This window comes from Mytilus trossulus, chromosome 5, assembly GCF_036588685.1.
Source record: "Mytilus trossulus isolate FHL-02 chromosome 5, PNRI_Mtr1.1.1.hap1, whole genome shotgun sequence".
In the NCBI taxonomy this organism is placed as follows: domain Eukaryota; kingdom Metazoa; phylum Mollusca; class Bivalvia; order Mytilida; family Mytilidae; genus Mytilus; species Mytilus trossulus.
Genome location: NC_086377.1, coordinates 79,944,719 through 79,959,207, shown reverse-complemented (window position 1 = coordinate 79,959,207; position 14,489 = coordinate 79,944,719). Strand labels below are relative to the sequence as shown.

The 14,489-nt window shown below is 34.6% G+C and overlaps 3 protein-coding genes across 10 annotated transcripts in view; all 3 read right to left on the bottom strand.

The window, feature by feature from the left end:
- Window positions 1-2,500, bottom strand: part of LOC134719190 (basic salivary proline-rich protein 4-like) — a 21,118-nt gene extending 18,618 nt beyond the window's left edge. For 6 of the 8 annotated variants that reach the window (XM_063582163.1, XM_063582165.1, XM_063582164.1 and 3 more), the window contains exons 1-2: window positions 2,273-2,499; window positions 1,431-1,448 (exon numbers count right to left, since the gene is read on the bottom strand). In XM_063582163.1, coding sequence (XP_063438233.1) covers window positions 1,431-1,448; window positions 2,273-2,315 — 61 coding nt within the window. In that variant the 5' untranslated portion in view covers window positions 2,316-2,499. Of the gene's footprint in view, window positions 1-1,430; window positions 1,449-2,272 lie in introns of all 8 variants that reach the window. The other 2 variants (XM_063582166.1, XM_063582170.1) reach the window with 1 other exon arrangement.
- Window positions 2,501-5,428: 2,928 nt separating this feature from the next.
- Window positions 5,429-6,592, bottom strand: LOC134718344 (uncharacterized). Its single transcript, XM_063580840.1, has one exon. The coding sequence runs from the start codon at window positions 6,590-6,592 to the stop codon at window positions 5,429-5,431; it is 1,164 nt and encodes a 387-aa protein (XP_063436910.1).
- An 805-nt stretch (window positions 6,593-7,397) lies between these two features.
- Window positions 7,398-14,085, bottom strand: LOC134718343 (uncharacterized). Its single transcript, XM_063580839.1, has 6 exons — window positions 13,896-14,085; window positions 11,890-11,916; window positions 10,505-10,594; window positions 9,982-10,071; window positions 7,812-8,675; window positions 7,398-7,429 (listed from the first exon to the last, which is right to left on the bottom strand). The coding sequence occupies exons 2-6, from the start codon at window positions 11,894-11,896 to the stop codon at window positions 7,398-7,400; spliced, it is 1,083 nt and encodes a 360-aa protein (XP_063436909.1). The 5' UTR covers window positions 11,897-11,916; window positions 13,896-14,085.
- Between the last annotated feature and the right edge of the window lie 404 nt (window positions 14,086-14,489).

Sequence of the window (14,489 nt, the reverse complement as noted above, 5' to 3'; positions counted from 1 at the left end):
ACCTAAATTGTCGTCATGACTTCTATTTTTTTGCAAGTGTCTCATCCTGCCTTTTTTTTTACTCAAAACTCCTGTCCTGCCTATTTTTTTCAAATTTCATCCTAGCCCCCCCCCCCCCCCCCCCCCCTGCCCCCCATAAAAATCAAATGGTAGCTCCCTAAGGACTGATAGAAGTGATTGAAAATTAGAATTCTTATGATGTTATAACATACCAAACACCTTATAATCGATTTTGGCATGATAGAAAAAAAACCTGTTTAATGAGCATTCTACAAAGGAGTGTCGTAAACTGTAAGGACGAGCGAACTTAAGGCCCCTTCAGTGTGAATAAGGATATATTTATTTAAGATTACCTATATTCTAAAGAATAAATAGTATATCTTCCGAAAAACCAGTATTTTGAAGCAAACACAGACTTGCTTTGTAACTTCTTATCATGCATGACTTTATGGATTGCTGAATATCAATCAATTCATTCTAACATTACAACAACATGAAAGACTTAATAGTATATAATTTTAGCAAGTTTTATGTCGTTCGGTTACAAAAATGCGGAAACTTATTCAGCATTCCAAAAGATTCCAAAAAGCCATTAAATTAAAGGGTGCACAAATTTATCCGACAGGGTTCCTGTTCGGCTTTACCGGAAGTGAACCAAAAATATGAATAAGAACATGAATATTTACACTATGTGCCAAACTTATGTCTTGGTACTAAACGAGAAATAAAACCGTCAATTGTTTTATGGCCTTTTGTGATTAAGTAACCCATTATTCACAACCTTCTGACATATTCTATTTCTGTCGATTTGCATAAGAACTTGATCTACCAATTCGAACATGCACTGCAAAAGTTTTATATTTTTTTTATTGTACTGTACTTGATTAAACTGAATTTGTATCCCTAATTATATTATAATTTTATATAATGGCATCCATATAGCAAAACAAAAAAAACGTAACTCCTTATAAACACAACAGTAAAAAAATACAAGTTTAACATACAACAACAAAAAAACAAAGTCTTAGGGAAATAATATCTGACTGTACGTTGTGTGTTTTGCTCATTGCTGAAGGTCGTATAGTGACCTAGAATTGTTAATTTCTGTGTTATTTTATCATATGTAGAGATATTTTTCATACGGAATCCTACCATATCTTCTTTTTTATAAATAGTTTTAAAAGGTTTATCGTAAAAAAAAATGAAACGTGCAAAGTAAAGGGGTATCACCAGGAACAAAAAATACACAGTACTATAAGTGATCAACTATGAAACAGAAGATATGAGGTCACGAGGCTGATTAAGAAAAAGAAGTCACGGTGAAAACAACTAGTTTGTGAAATATTACATGTCACCTGCAAACAAAATAATATTTCTCTCACATTTACGAAAACATAAAATTCTTTGACGTATAATAAAATGTCACTTACCTTCAACTGATGCGATGACTGTAAAATAGAGAAAACACAACTATTTATAACAACTATAAAGTTATGTAATTCCAAGGCTTAGAATTACAAAAAAAGGCAGAAAAGTAATGTCATAATAGTCTTTTTATGAAAAAAAATATACACCAATATTTTAGTCCTATCTCATAAGAGTTCGTTTTTTTCACAGATTTAATCGTTCATATGAATATTCGAACCCAAATTTATATTTGCTATTGTAATTTTCTTAAAGAATAACATGCCGTGATTTCTAAAAGGACGATAGCATCATCACCTCTGTCCGAAGACAAGAAAAGCTTAAAACATTAGTTGTAGTAAATGCTTTCCTGGAACTTCATAGAACCAAGGAAACATGTCCGTATTGGGAAATTAAGATATTATATATCGTAACACAAACAAATTAAACATTCTAACAGACTTGTAAGTTATATTCCCGAATCTAATACAAATAAAAGTTTATTTGAATACAAAAAAAAACAAAAAAAGTCATGTTGAATGTCCTTTAATTGATACGTCAAGCTCAACATCGTCTGGAGTCTACTAAAAAAATATGAATAATTTAAACAGAAATTAACAGAGATCTGCTCTCAAAACATAACGATCTAAATAATCTAAAATAGACAACCACGGACCAGGTTCCTAATTTGGAACAAAAATATATGCTGCGGAGTTAAATTTGCGTTTTCCAGGAAATAGTACATACAATTTTATACATTAAGTTAGATTAATTCAGATACTGTACAATTTATTTAACTTTCCTAAGAATAAGAATAATAAAAAAACGAATTAAAAAAAATATATATAAAAAATTATAGTAGACTTACCTAGAAGGACTAAGCTAAAAATTGCAATTTTAAATTCCGCCATTCTGTTTTTTTAATGTTGAGTCCCTGATACAGAAAATAGTCTAGTATTTCATTTGTCCTGATTCAACCAAATACACGGATTATACCACGTGACAATATGACAAATTTTATGATGAAAAATGTATGATTTTTGTTACGAACTGGTCTTAGCTGTCGTGGTGAGACAGTTTAATGCTCAATCAAAAAGATCACATATAGTAACCACGGGTTTTATGTACCTTAACTGACGGCTATTTTTAGTAGAGATCATGTTAGATATAATGAAAACATTGTTCGTTATTCGTCATGAGAAATATCTGGGTGCTCGTGACGCAACACCTTATTTGGCACAACGTTTTGGAATTTGGAATCCTCAATGCTCTTCAACTTCGTACTTGTTTGGCTTTATACATATTTTGATATGAGCGTCACTGATGAGTCTCATGTAGACGAAACGCGCGTCTGGCGTACTAAATTATAATCCTGGTACCTTTGATAACTAAATTCAACTTAAATTACTTATTTGGTTCAAACTCGTAGTATAAGATCTTTCCTTTATTCATTATAAGACATGTTTGACATTCCTTTACATTTTGATGAACTGTTAAAAGTCGAGTTTCCCTTATTTGGGACAGACATGATATAAAATGTTTTAGGATATGGACCCAATAAAGATAAAATTGAGAATAAAAGTTAGGGAATATCCAAAAGAGACAACAACCTGACCAAAGAGCAGAAAACAGTCGAAGGTCACGAAAGGGTCTTCAACACAGCGAACAAATCCCGCATCCAGAGGTGTTTTTCGGCTGCCCCCTAAACAAAACTGTACTAGTTCAGTGATACTAGACGTCATACTAAACTCTAAAATATTTTAATGAACTAAAATTAAAATCATACAAAACTAACAAAGGCCAGAGACACTTGACTTAGGATAGTCTAAAACATGTACATGTAATCCCGGATATATTGTAATGACCGATACATGTATGGTTAAAAGTCAATTACTATTATTATGTATTAATACATGTGTTGAGGTCAGTTTGTGACAGCTTGACTCATAAAAAACGTTTATATAGAATTGAGAAAAAGGAAAAGTGACGGACTGTTAATTATTTATATCCTAAAACCTAACTAAATGAAATTATTTTCTGATCTCAAATCCGCATTTAAAGCCTTGAGTAACATAGTGTTGTGAGAATATTACATTACGAAAACTGCGTTCTTATGTTGTACTGTTATACCACTGTCCCAGGTTAGGGGAGGGTTGGGATCCCGCTAACATGTTTAACCCCGCGACATTATTTATGTATGTGCCTGTCCCAAGTCAGGAGCCTGTTAATTCAGTGGTTGTCGTTTGTTTTTGTGTTACATATTTGTTTTTCGTTCATTTTTTTACATAAATAAGGCCGTTAGTTTTCTCGTTTGAATTGATTTACATTGTTTTATCGGGACCTTTTATAGCTGACTATGCGGTATGGGCTTTTCTCATTACTGAAGGCCGTACGGTGACCTATATGTGTTAATGTCTGTGTCATTTTGGTCTGTTGTTGATAGTTGTCTCATTGGCAATCAAACCCCATCTTCTCTTTTACATTACTAATGGATTTAAGACTTTACACATCACCTGCATGGGAACTCAACATATCCTCAAAACAGAGGATTAACATAGGTCATGGACCTTATGCAGAAAGCTAAAGTTAAGATTTGTTCCGAACGGACGGATGTTTCTGTCAAACGAACATAATATAATAGTACTACGACTGCATTTCTTAATTTAAGTGGTTTTATAAATACAATGTACATTACTTTTGTGTAAGTCATAAGTCTAAGGTGCGCGGATACACCGGACTGCAACGTAAGTAAATAGTTGGGCGCTCGCAATCACGTAAAAAGTCGTTTAACCCTACCATGCACATGTGCCTATATGGAGTCATGAAATTGGTAGCCAGTGGTTGGCCAAATATGGGAAATAATGGGGTTGCAGTTATTAATTAACTCTTGAACTTATCAATTTTATTGTTTTTTTGTCCTTTCGGAAGGCTAAAACAATAACAAGACCGATTTTGTTTGTGTTACTGTGTTGATATGACGAAATCAGACAAATCGCGATATCACGGGCCGCGCGAACCCCGGGGACCTCACTTCATATTTGGCCAATTTCCATTAAAAAAAATTACATCATCAGATAATATTTGTTTTATTCAAGTCAAATTTGTATCAGATTGAAATAATTTTTGCTCTGTATCCATGGCAGTGGTTTTGATTCAAACTCTGCTATTTCGTAGTACAAAATCTTTCCTTTATTAAAAATAAGCTATTTTTAGAAAGCATGCGCAAAAATCACTGGACATAGGAGGAACTCTCAGAACAGGGGTTTCCCTAATTTTGGACACATATTACACAAAATCTAAAGAATGAAACCATACAAATAGAAAATTTTATTAAATAAAAGTATGTAATGATTTTGTTCACATAATATTATACAATTATTGGTTTAATCTGTTGAATGAAGTGAAGTCATAAGTCTAAGGTGCGCGGATACAATAAATAAAAGTGTGTAATGATTTTGTGCGCGGATACACCGGACTGCACCGTAAGTAAATAGTTGGGCGCTCGCAATCACGTTTAACCCTACATGTGCCTGTTTTGAGTCATTGACTTGTTATCCAGTGGTTGTATTCGGTTTCTGTCTGTCGTACTTGTGTTTAAAAAAAAAAAGAGATGTGGTATGACTTTCAATGAGACAACTCCCCACCGAAGAAAAAATGTGAAAGAAGTTAACAACTTTAGGTCACCGTTTCAGTAATGCGCAGAACCCGTTAGCATGAACCAGGCGTTCCATTTTCTAGTTAAAATTATTTCACATTTTCTCGTTAGATTCATTTCACATTTTCTCATGCCGGGACCTTTTTATAGCTTACTATAAGGTATATGCTTTGCTCATTGCTGAATCCCGTACGGTGACTATTTGTTGTCTTTGTGATTCCGTTCATTTACAACCGAAAAAATTGTTAAAGATGCCTTAAACTATACAAAATTAAACCCATGGCGTGACGCTATTTTCATTTTCGGGTACAAACAATGAAATTACCCATGATGATTGGTTGTTTCGATATGTGTTTGCTTTAGATGTCCTTAGCTAACGTGTTCCGAACCGTGTAATGGTGACGTGTCCGTGTATTTCTGTGTTCCGAACAGTGTGATGGTGACGTGTCCGTGTATTTCTGTGTTCCGAACAGTGTAATGGTGACGTGGCTGTGTATTTCTGTGTTCCGAACCTTGTAATGGTGACGTGTCTGTGTATTTCTTTGTTCCGAACAGTATAATGGTGACGTGTCCGTGTATTTCTGTGTTCCGAACCGTGTAATGGTGACGTGTCTGTGTATTTCTGTGTCCCAAACCGTGTGATGGTAACGTGTCCGTGTATTTCTGTGTTCCGAACCGTGTAATGGTGACGTGTCTGTGTATTTCTGTGTTCCGAACAGTGTTATGGTGACGTGTCCATGTATTTCTGTGTTCCGAACCGTGTAATGTTGACGTGTCTGTATATTTCTGTGTTCCGAACCGTGTAATGGTGACGTGTCCGTGTATTTCTGTGTTCCGAACCGTGTAATGGTGACGTGTATGTGTATTTCTGTGTTCCGAACCGTGTAATGGTGACGTGTCTGTGTATTTCTGTGTTCCGAACCGTGTAATGGTGACGTGTCTGTGTATTTCTGTGTTCCGAACCGTGTAATGGTGACGTGTCTGTGTTCCGAACAGTGTAATGGTGACGTGTCCGTGTATTTCTGTGTTCCGAACCGTGTAATGGTGACGTGTCTGTGTATTTCTGTGTTCCGAACAGTGTAATGGTGACGTGTCCATGTATTTCTGTGTTCCGAACCGTGTAATGTTGACGTGTCTGTGTATTTCTGTGTTCCGAACCGTGTAATGGTGACGTGTCCGTGTATTTCTGTGTTCTGAACAGTGTAATGGTGACGTGTCTGCATTTCTGTGGTCCGAACACAGTAATGGTGACGTGTCCGTGTATTTCTGTGTTCCGAACAGTGTAATGGTGACGTGTCTGTGTATTTCTGTGTTCCGAACAGTGTATTGGTGACGTGTCCATGTATTTCTGTGTTCCGAACCATGTAATGTTGACGTGGCTGTGTATTTCTGTGTTCCGAACCGTGTAATGGTGACGTGTCCGTGTATTTCTGTGTTCCGAACAGTGTAATGGTGACGTGTCCGTGTATTTCTGTGTTCCGAACTGTGTGATGGTGACGTGTCCGTGTATTTCTGTGTCCCGAACAGTGTCATGGTGACGTTTCTGTGTATTTCTGTGTCCCGAACAGTGTAATGCTGACGTGTATGTGTATATCTGTGTCCCGAACAGTGTAACGGTCGCTGTTTTATAGTTTGAGCTTTACTGATTGGTTGGTTGGTGATTTTACGCTGTATCTTTTACGCTGTATCAACCAAAAAAGGCTATATTTCGGCAAAATTAATTTCAAATATTATATTAAACTAAGACAGTTTTAAACAACAGACAAAAACACTTTCGATGTACTTAAACTTTAATTAAAGGCGAAATTACATAAAATTATAAACTCACCAATAAGATAAAATAAAATAATTCTTAAGTTTTAACTGCAACTTGTTCATACTCTGAAATATATTCTAATTTATTTTGAACATGAATACTGTTTAATAAATCATACAAATTATTTATTCTAAAATGTTCTCTCCGAATATCGAAAAACACTATAACATTCTGTTAAAACACGTTCAATGATATATTTGTTTTAAAAAGAAGAATGGGAGAGGGCTAGCTGGGCTGATATGCATAAAACTTCTTAAGTTAAGATATTCAATTGTAGTACTGATTTATCGTAGGACATGGAGAAAAATCCGTCCGTTCGGAACAAATCTTAACTTTAGAACTTTTGATACGGCCAATGGCATATACTTAACCACGGTCAACCCTTGGGGTATCTGTCATAGACGTAACGACTTCGTTTGTCTCAGTTATATTTTCTAACTTTTTAAAACTAGTATCGGTTTTCCCATGGTCGAATGCTTGAATAACAAAATGGACAAGATAGAATTATGATTACTACAATGGTTATATCATATCTAGATGTAAGGTTGTACACTCTGTAACAGAAATTGAAAACCTGCATAATGATTGAAGAACAAGGGTCCGTAATAAAATATACAATATTCCCAACCAATCGAAATAGAGACGATATCAATCTATAATTGTAAGCGTTTCTACATGAGACTTGCATATTATCTACTGACACGTGATCGAGAACGATAAACTGGCCTTTCACATCGTTGCCATGGAGTTGTTTCTCAGGCGAAAAAATGAAAGTGTCTTGCCCTTCAATTTCGTCGGTCGATATTTTAACCGTTATCATATTTACTTCAAAATTGTAGCTTAGATCAAGTGTGAGATGACTGCCATACACCACACTCGGTTGTAACTTAGTGTCGTCAGTGTAAAAACAAAAACGTGATACTACAGATTGTATACCCTGATCAATCGGACAAACTTCAGCAGTAAAGTGGCCAACAACTCTGTACTCTGTGTCAATTTGTCCTATATTTAGTTCAAATAGATCCTCGGTAATTTCAACATTTTGATGGTAGTCTATATCTAAGTCAACAATGTGATGTAAATGTTTCGTATTTTCACTATACTTTAGAACACCATACGGCGATTTTGTTTTCTTTACATCCGCAAATAATTCTACAGGTGTGTTCGATACGATCTTATTGTCAGGTGATAATTCAAGATGGCGATGAAGTGTTGAGCCATTGAAACTGAGAAAGTCTATTACGGAGTTTATTGTCATTGAAATTGCGATAACATCCGGTTCATATAAGGCAAAAACTGGAGTAACCCTATTTTCTGTCTGAGGTTGATCACTATGATGACAGTCTACAGAGAGGTCTACATTGGTATTAATTAAACTTCCACTAACACTGTATGAATGCCTTACAATATTTGGCGGGAAATCATTCCTTTCGTGGAAACATATCCCATGTTCGTTTTCACAAACATATGCTGAAACCGACCAAATCTTTCCATCATACATGTCTCGCATATATTTTGAACTTATGGAACTCTCTGTCAACCCTATTTCAAACAATATTTTGTTTTTATAATATTTCTTATCTCTAAATTTCTTTCTCAATTCAACTTTAACATCAAAGTTATGGCGTTTATCAGAACAATCAAAAGTTTTGTTTGCATAAACTCCTTTGTATTTAAACATATTTTGTGCTGAACCACAAATAGTAACTTCCGGCATGGGATCCATTGACACTGTCTGGTGGTCAGCTGACCTGCAGTTGAACTGACCATTTGTTGAAGAAAGAAATTCATATTCTGGAACTGAAAGCAATTTTGCCATTGTAATACTAATGCATTAAAGTAATATAAACAAGTAGTATACAAAGGCAATTAGTTATTATGGTTCCAAGAGAGTTCTAATAACAGTATCGTCATGCATCTAAATGTTCGTGGTTTATTTCCAGGCTGCACTCACGTTTTTTTATTGTCATAATTACGCATTGGTGATTTTTCACTACTTAGAATAATACAGTCAATACATGCTTAGTTTCTCGTTTTTATATAGATTAGACCGTTGGTTTTCCCATTTAAATTGTTTTTCACTTTTGATATTTTGGGCCCTTTATAGCTTGTTGTTCGGCGTGAGACAAGGCTCCGTGTTGAAAGCCGTACCTTGACGCATAATGGTTTACTATTATAGATTGTTACTTGAAAGAAGAGTTTTCTCATTGGCACTCATACTACATCTTCCTATATCTATTAGTTTTCTTGTTTGAATTGTTTTGAATTTGTGATTTCGGTGCCTTTTGTAGCTGACTATGCGGTATTGGCTTTGCTTATTGTTGAAGGTCTTCCGTTGACCTACAGTTAGTAATTTATGTGTCAATTGGCTATCTAAGTTGTTTGAACAAGTTAGCTAAGTCGTTAAAAGAAGTTAGCTAATTTGTTTTACAAGATAAATATGCTAAGTCGTTATAACAATTTAGCTAAGTCGTTATAACAAGTTAGCTAAGTCGTTATAACAATTTAGCTAAGTCGTTATAACAAGTTAGCTAAGTCGTTATAACGACTTAAAAATAAAAGTCCAACTTGACACTAACCGGCCTCCGTACATTTCAAGTTCTGTCTTTTCTAAGCATTTGAACAAAAAGAGATTTGTGATACATGTAAATAAGTCAGACAATACAACGAGGCTACATGTTCAGAAAACGAAATTATTTTTGCCAAATTGTAATAACCTCGTCCCAAGTCAGGTGCCTGTAATTCAGTGGATGTCAGTAATATCTGTTGTTCGTTTTTTGTTTCCGTATAAACATGGCCTTTGGTTTCCTAAATGAATTGTTTCGCATTTTTACATGTCAGAGCCATTTGATATAGCTAACGGTTTCTGTTTTGTTCAATGTTAATGGCTATACGGTGACACAAACCCACGTCATTTGGTTTCATTGGCAATTATACCTCTTCTCCTTATTTTATTGCACCTTTCTCTTTAACTACATCCTTGCATCTGCTTTACAAAGTTTTAAAGAAAAAAAAGGCAAGTAAACAAAGCTGTGGTGAAATATCTCATGTACAAACCACATCGGTACACGGACACGTGAAGTAATGTCAGATTTGTCATACTTACATGATTTGTAAAACATTAATATATTCACTGGCACCAACAGTATAACAGCGATGATAAGAAGAAAAGCGTTTACCAGAGACTTATGTTTACCTGCAAAAATATCATCACTTTATATTGTAAAAAACTTACATGTAAACGAATCGCGAAAAACTTATATAATCAAAATCGTTTTAGAAAAAAAATCAAAGTTACAACCTTTACATCATTCAGATGTACTGTATACCTGTGATCTTTTCAGATACACATTCATTATTTTAATGGTGGTTCCTTCGATGCAAGATGTTCAAAGATTAATGTTGTTTTAAAATAAATGCATGGGAGCCAATTCTTCTCTCTGGGTTTCAAAAGTCGTATATCTTATTATGAACACGTCTGAACTTAACATTTAGAATGAACTGCATCCTTGTATTCACCAAATAAGAGGGAGAAATGCAATCACAAAGCTGTGTGTAAAATATCATACAAAACATATCGTAAAATGCATACATGAAGTAATTTAAGATATTGCAATATTCCTACTTACATGATTTGTAAAATGAAAGCATGTGTACTGGCATCAGAAGTATAATAATGATGACGGACAGGCCGGTAAGTACAAGTAATTTGCATATACCTGCAAAAGATTGCTGAAAGTTAGCAAATCAAGACTTATAATAAATCATATTAGAAAATGTAATAAAATTTCAATACTTTTAAGAAGCTGCTGCTAATATTTGGTCAACAGTTTAAAATCATTTAAATGTTGATTCCTTCGATGTGAGATTTTATTTTAAAAAAAATAATGTTGTTGTAAAACACGTGGTGCATAACATGTACTTTTCTATATATTTTGTCAAGATCAGAGTTATTAGTTCAGTTTACTTGTGTTTTTTTATATGTTTTTTGTTTGATCATTTCTTTTTTTAATATTTAAACCCGCTGCATGTATATGCTCCTGTCCTAAGTCAGGAATCTGTTGTTCAGAGATTTTTGTGTGTTTCTTAAATGTTTCTCGTTTCCCGTTTTTTATATAGATTAGAAAGTTGGTTTTCTTTCTTAAATTGTTAAATACTACAAGTTTACAAGTAATTGTTTTTGGCCATTTGTAGTTTGTTGTTCGGTGTGAGCCAAGGCTTCGTGCTGATGGTCGTACTTTGGTATATACTTGTTTACTTTAACACATTGTTACTTGGATGGAGAGTTGTCTCACTGGCACTCATACCAAATCTTATTATTCATATCAGACTCGATATGCCTTGTAGGTTTAGCGGATATGTTTTAAAAAGGGCAAAAAAAAGTCATCTTTAACAAACGTTAATCAAATTGTATATAAAACAAGAATGTGTCACCAGTACACGAATGCCCCACTCGCACTATAATGTTCTATGTTCAGTGGACCGTGACATTGGGATAAAAACTATAATTTGGCATTCAAATTAGAAAGATCATATCATAGGAAACATGTGAAGTCGATTTGACTTCAACTTCATCAAAAACTACCTTGACCAAAAACTTTAACTTGAAGCAGGACAGACGGACCAAAGAACGAACGGACGCACTGACCAGAAAACATAATGCCCCTCTACTATCGTAGGTTGGGCATAACAAGTCACAAATTTATGTAAGTTAGTATTGATCGAATATGTATTAAGTTATTGCTTTTGGGGAAGATAATCATTCTAGCTGCATATTAAAATAATATTTAGAACATTCATCATTTGAAAAAAAATGGTTTTTAAACGTTAGGTAATATTTGATAACATCCGCCAAAAAGTAAGTTAGTACCTTAAAGTAAAACATGTGATTGATTGGAGGGTGCGAAACGTCAAGTGGCCAACATTTCAAGCTTGTTTAGGACAAACACACGCTTGGACTAATAAAAAAATTCTAGTAAGAAACTGAATTAAACACATTATAAAATTAACTTGCCTGCCATGGAAACACGACTTGATTAATCTATATAAAAAAAAAATATATGGTAAGACATTTCGTTAGAAATAAGAAACATGTGTTTGCGTGTCGTGTGGTCTGACAACTGATCAAGGCCAAATTCGGTTTTGGAGTAACCACTGTGTAGCTCACTGACGGATACAGGTTACCCGAAGCAGTGGAAACAAGAATGTGTACAAGAAGTACACAAATGCCCCTTCCGCACTATCATTTTCTCAGTGGACCCTGAAAATGGGATAAAATCTATAATTTGGCATAAAATCAGAAAGTAACATGTTTACTAAGTTTCAAGTTGATTGGACTGAAACTTCATCAAAAACTACCTCGACCAAAAACTTTAACCTGAAGCGAGACGGACGAACGGACGAACGGACGCACAGACCAGAAAACATAATGCCCATAAATGGGGCATAAAAACAAAAGGTATGGTCAAATACTTCTTATTTTCGTCATATCATTGGTGACAGGTATGTGATACTGAATCCGAATAGTGTAGCTACTATTTAGGGCTGATTGTTATCGCTAATTGGCTGCCTCTTTCTTCAAATTACCGGAATACTAGTGGAATAGAATGGTACCTATTCACCGAAGCATGCGACGAGTCCGAAAACACATTTATTCATTAGATGTTTCCGTAGAACAAAGGTATATCCCATTAAGCTTGAGCAACACTGTATTTCGTATATCTGTACGGGGATTAATTTAAATGTTAAAAGTAACAAAAAGTATATGCTTGTATAAAAAGCTGACAATCAACATCAAAATAGGTATTTTTTGCTATCATTGTTCGTTGGTTCGGGGTTCACAGTGGTAACTAGAGATGCGGCAGGCATATTCAACCGACTTTCAGTCTTCTTTTTATTTAGTACTGATGTGTCACTGTCCCAGGTTAAAGAGAGAATTTGATCACAGAAAACATGGTAATCAAGGACCCGCCACAAGATGTATGTACAATTGAGAATTTAAATGGGAAATGTGTAGAAGAGACAACAACCCGGCAATAGAGCACAAAACAGCCAAAAGCCACCAAAGGATCTTCATCACAGCAAGAAAATCCCGCATCAAGAGGCAGGCTTCTGCTGGCACTTAAATAAAAATGTGTTCAGTGAGAATTTGTGCCTATCACAAGTAACAAATTCGTAATTCAATTGATGCCGATTTGTGCTGTTTTAACATATTTTTTTTTTCGTTTATTGTTTTGTACATACATAAGGTCGTTAGTTTTATCAATTGAATAGCTTAACATTATAAGTAGTCATTTTGGGGCCTTTAAATAAGTTTTATTGTTTATTATGCGGTATGATTTTGCTCATTGCTGAAGGCCGTGCCGTGACGTATAGTTGTTAACTTAATCTACGTTATTTGATCTCTGATGGAAAGTTGTACTGATGGCAATCATCATGATCATACCACGTCTTCCTAATTCTATATAAATAACAATGACATTTGTAACGCTCCTCCATCAAAGATTTTGTTAGGCAAAACCGATTTTTGCCACCGAAATTTATGAAATAAAATAGACATCCATGTAAATCTTTCTCAGGATGATGTTTGTGTTTAAACAAACTGACGGTTAACGTATATAAAAACTTTTAATCAAATTAATGAAAACTTTTCACAACGTTACACAATATATATATATATATGACATATATCTCATATACTTTTTCTGACGGGCCTCGATGACCGGTGCCTCGATGGTCGAGTTTTATAAGAAGTCGAACTATTATATCACTAGCCGAAAACACTTGAACCCTTCGAGTTAACTTTAATTACTCGGGTTTCAACAACACGAGTTTACTTGGACCCCTCGAGTTAACCCTATGTACCCTAGTTCCTATTCTCACCGAGCCAGATTTAAACTCGACAAACCATTGAATGATGTGAAACCAATGAAATGATTATATTTTTGTGAGTTCAAATTTCGCACATGGCAGATGCGCACCACTGCAATCTTACTTAAATAGGATTGTAAGTTTTCATACCGAAGGTCGGTGATTTCTCCTGGCACTCCGTCTTCCTCCACCAATAAAAAACTGACCATCACGAAATAGCACAATAATACCGAAAGTGGCGTTTAAGACCAATCAAGCAATCAATCAGTCAATATGTTTACTGTAACGAGACAAATATTACTGCATTTAAAAAAAAAACCTACATCTTTAAGTGTCACAACTCTCCTTACTAACCAATATTTTACGTAAATCGATAATTGAAAAAGGAAGTAAAACTACAAAAATATATATTTAGCGCTGACGTTAAATGTATATACTTACATCTGGGAAGTTTGCAAATTTTCCATTTTTTGTTTGTAACTACATGTATATTTATACAATAATGAATATTGATTTATTTAAACCGACACTATCTATATCATGTAGATACATTTTTGTACAAGACACTTTTAAAGACATATTTTTATCACCATTTTTCTAATCACTTCGTTTTCAGTTTATATAGAATCAGTTGAATGTTTGCAACTAATTTCTTGAATGACTTGAAGCTAAAAATCTTCACATTGTGTAAAGTGGCTGATATTTTACGATATCTGTATGAAGAAAATCCGATTATCTATAACA

Excerpts from the sequence above, each read along its gene's own strand:
- LOC134718344 (XM_063580840.1), bottom strand. The coding sequence starts at position 6,592 with ATGACACTGTTCGGGACACAGAAATACACGGACACGTCACCATCACAC.
- LOC134718343 (XM_063580839.1), bottom strand. Across the intron at positions 10,072-10,504 it reads GCTTTCATTTTACAAATCAT|GTAAACATAAGTCTCTGGTA; the intron begins GTAAGTAGGAAT and ends ATATTTTTGCAG. Across the intron at positions 7,430-7,811 it reads AGTTTGTCCGATTGATCAGG|AGTGTACAACCTTACATCTA; the intron begins GTATACAATCTG and ends TTTCTGTTACAG.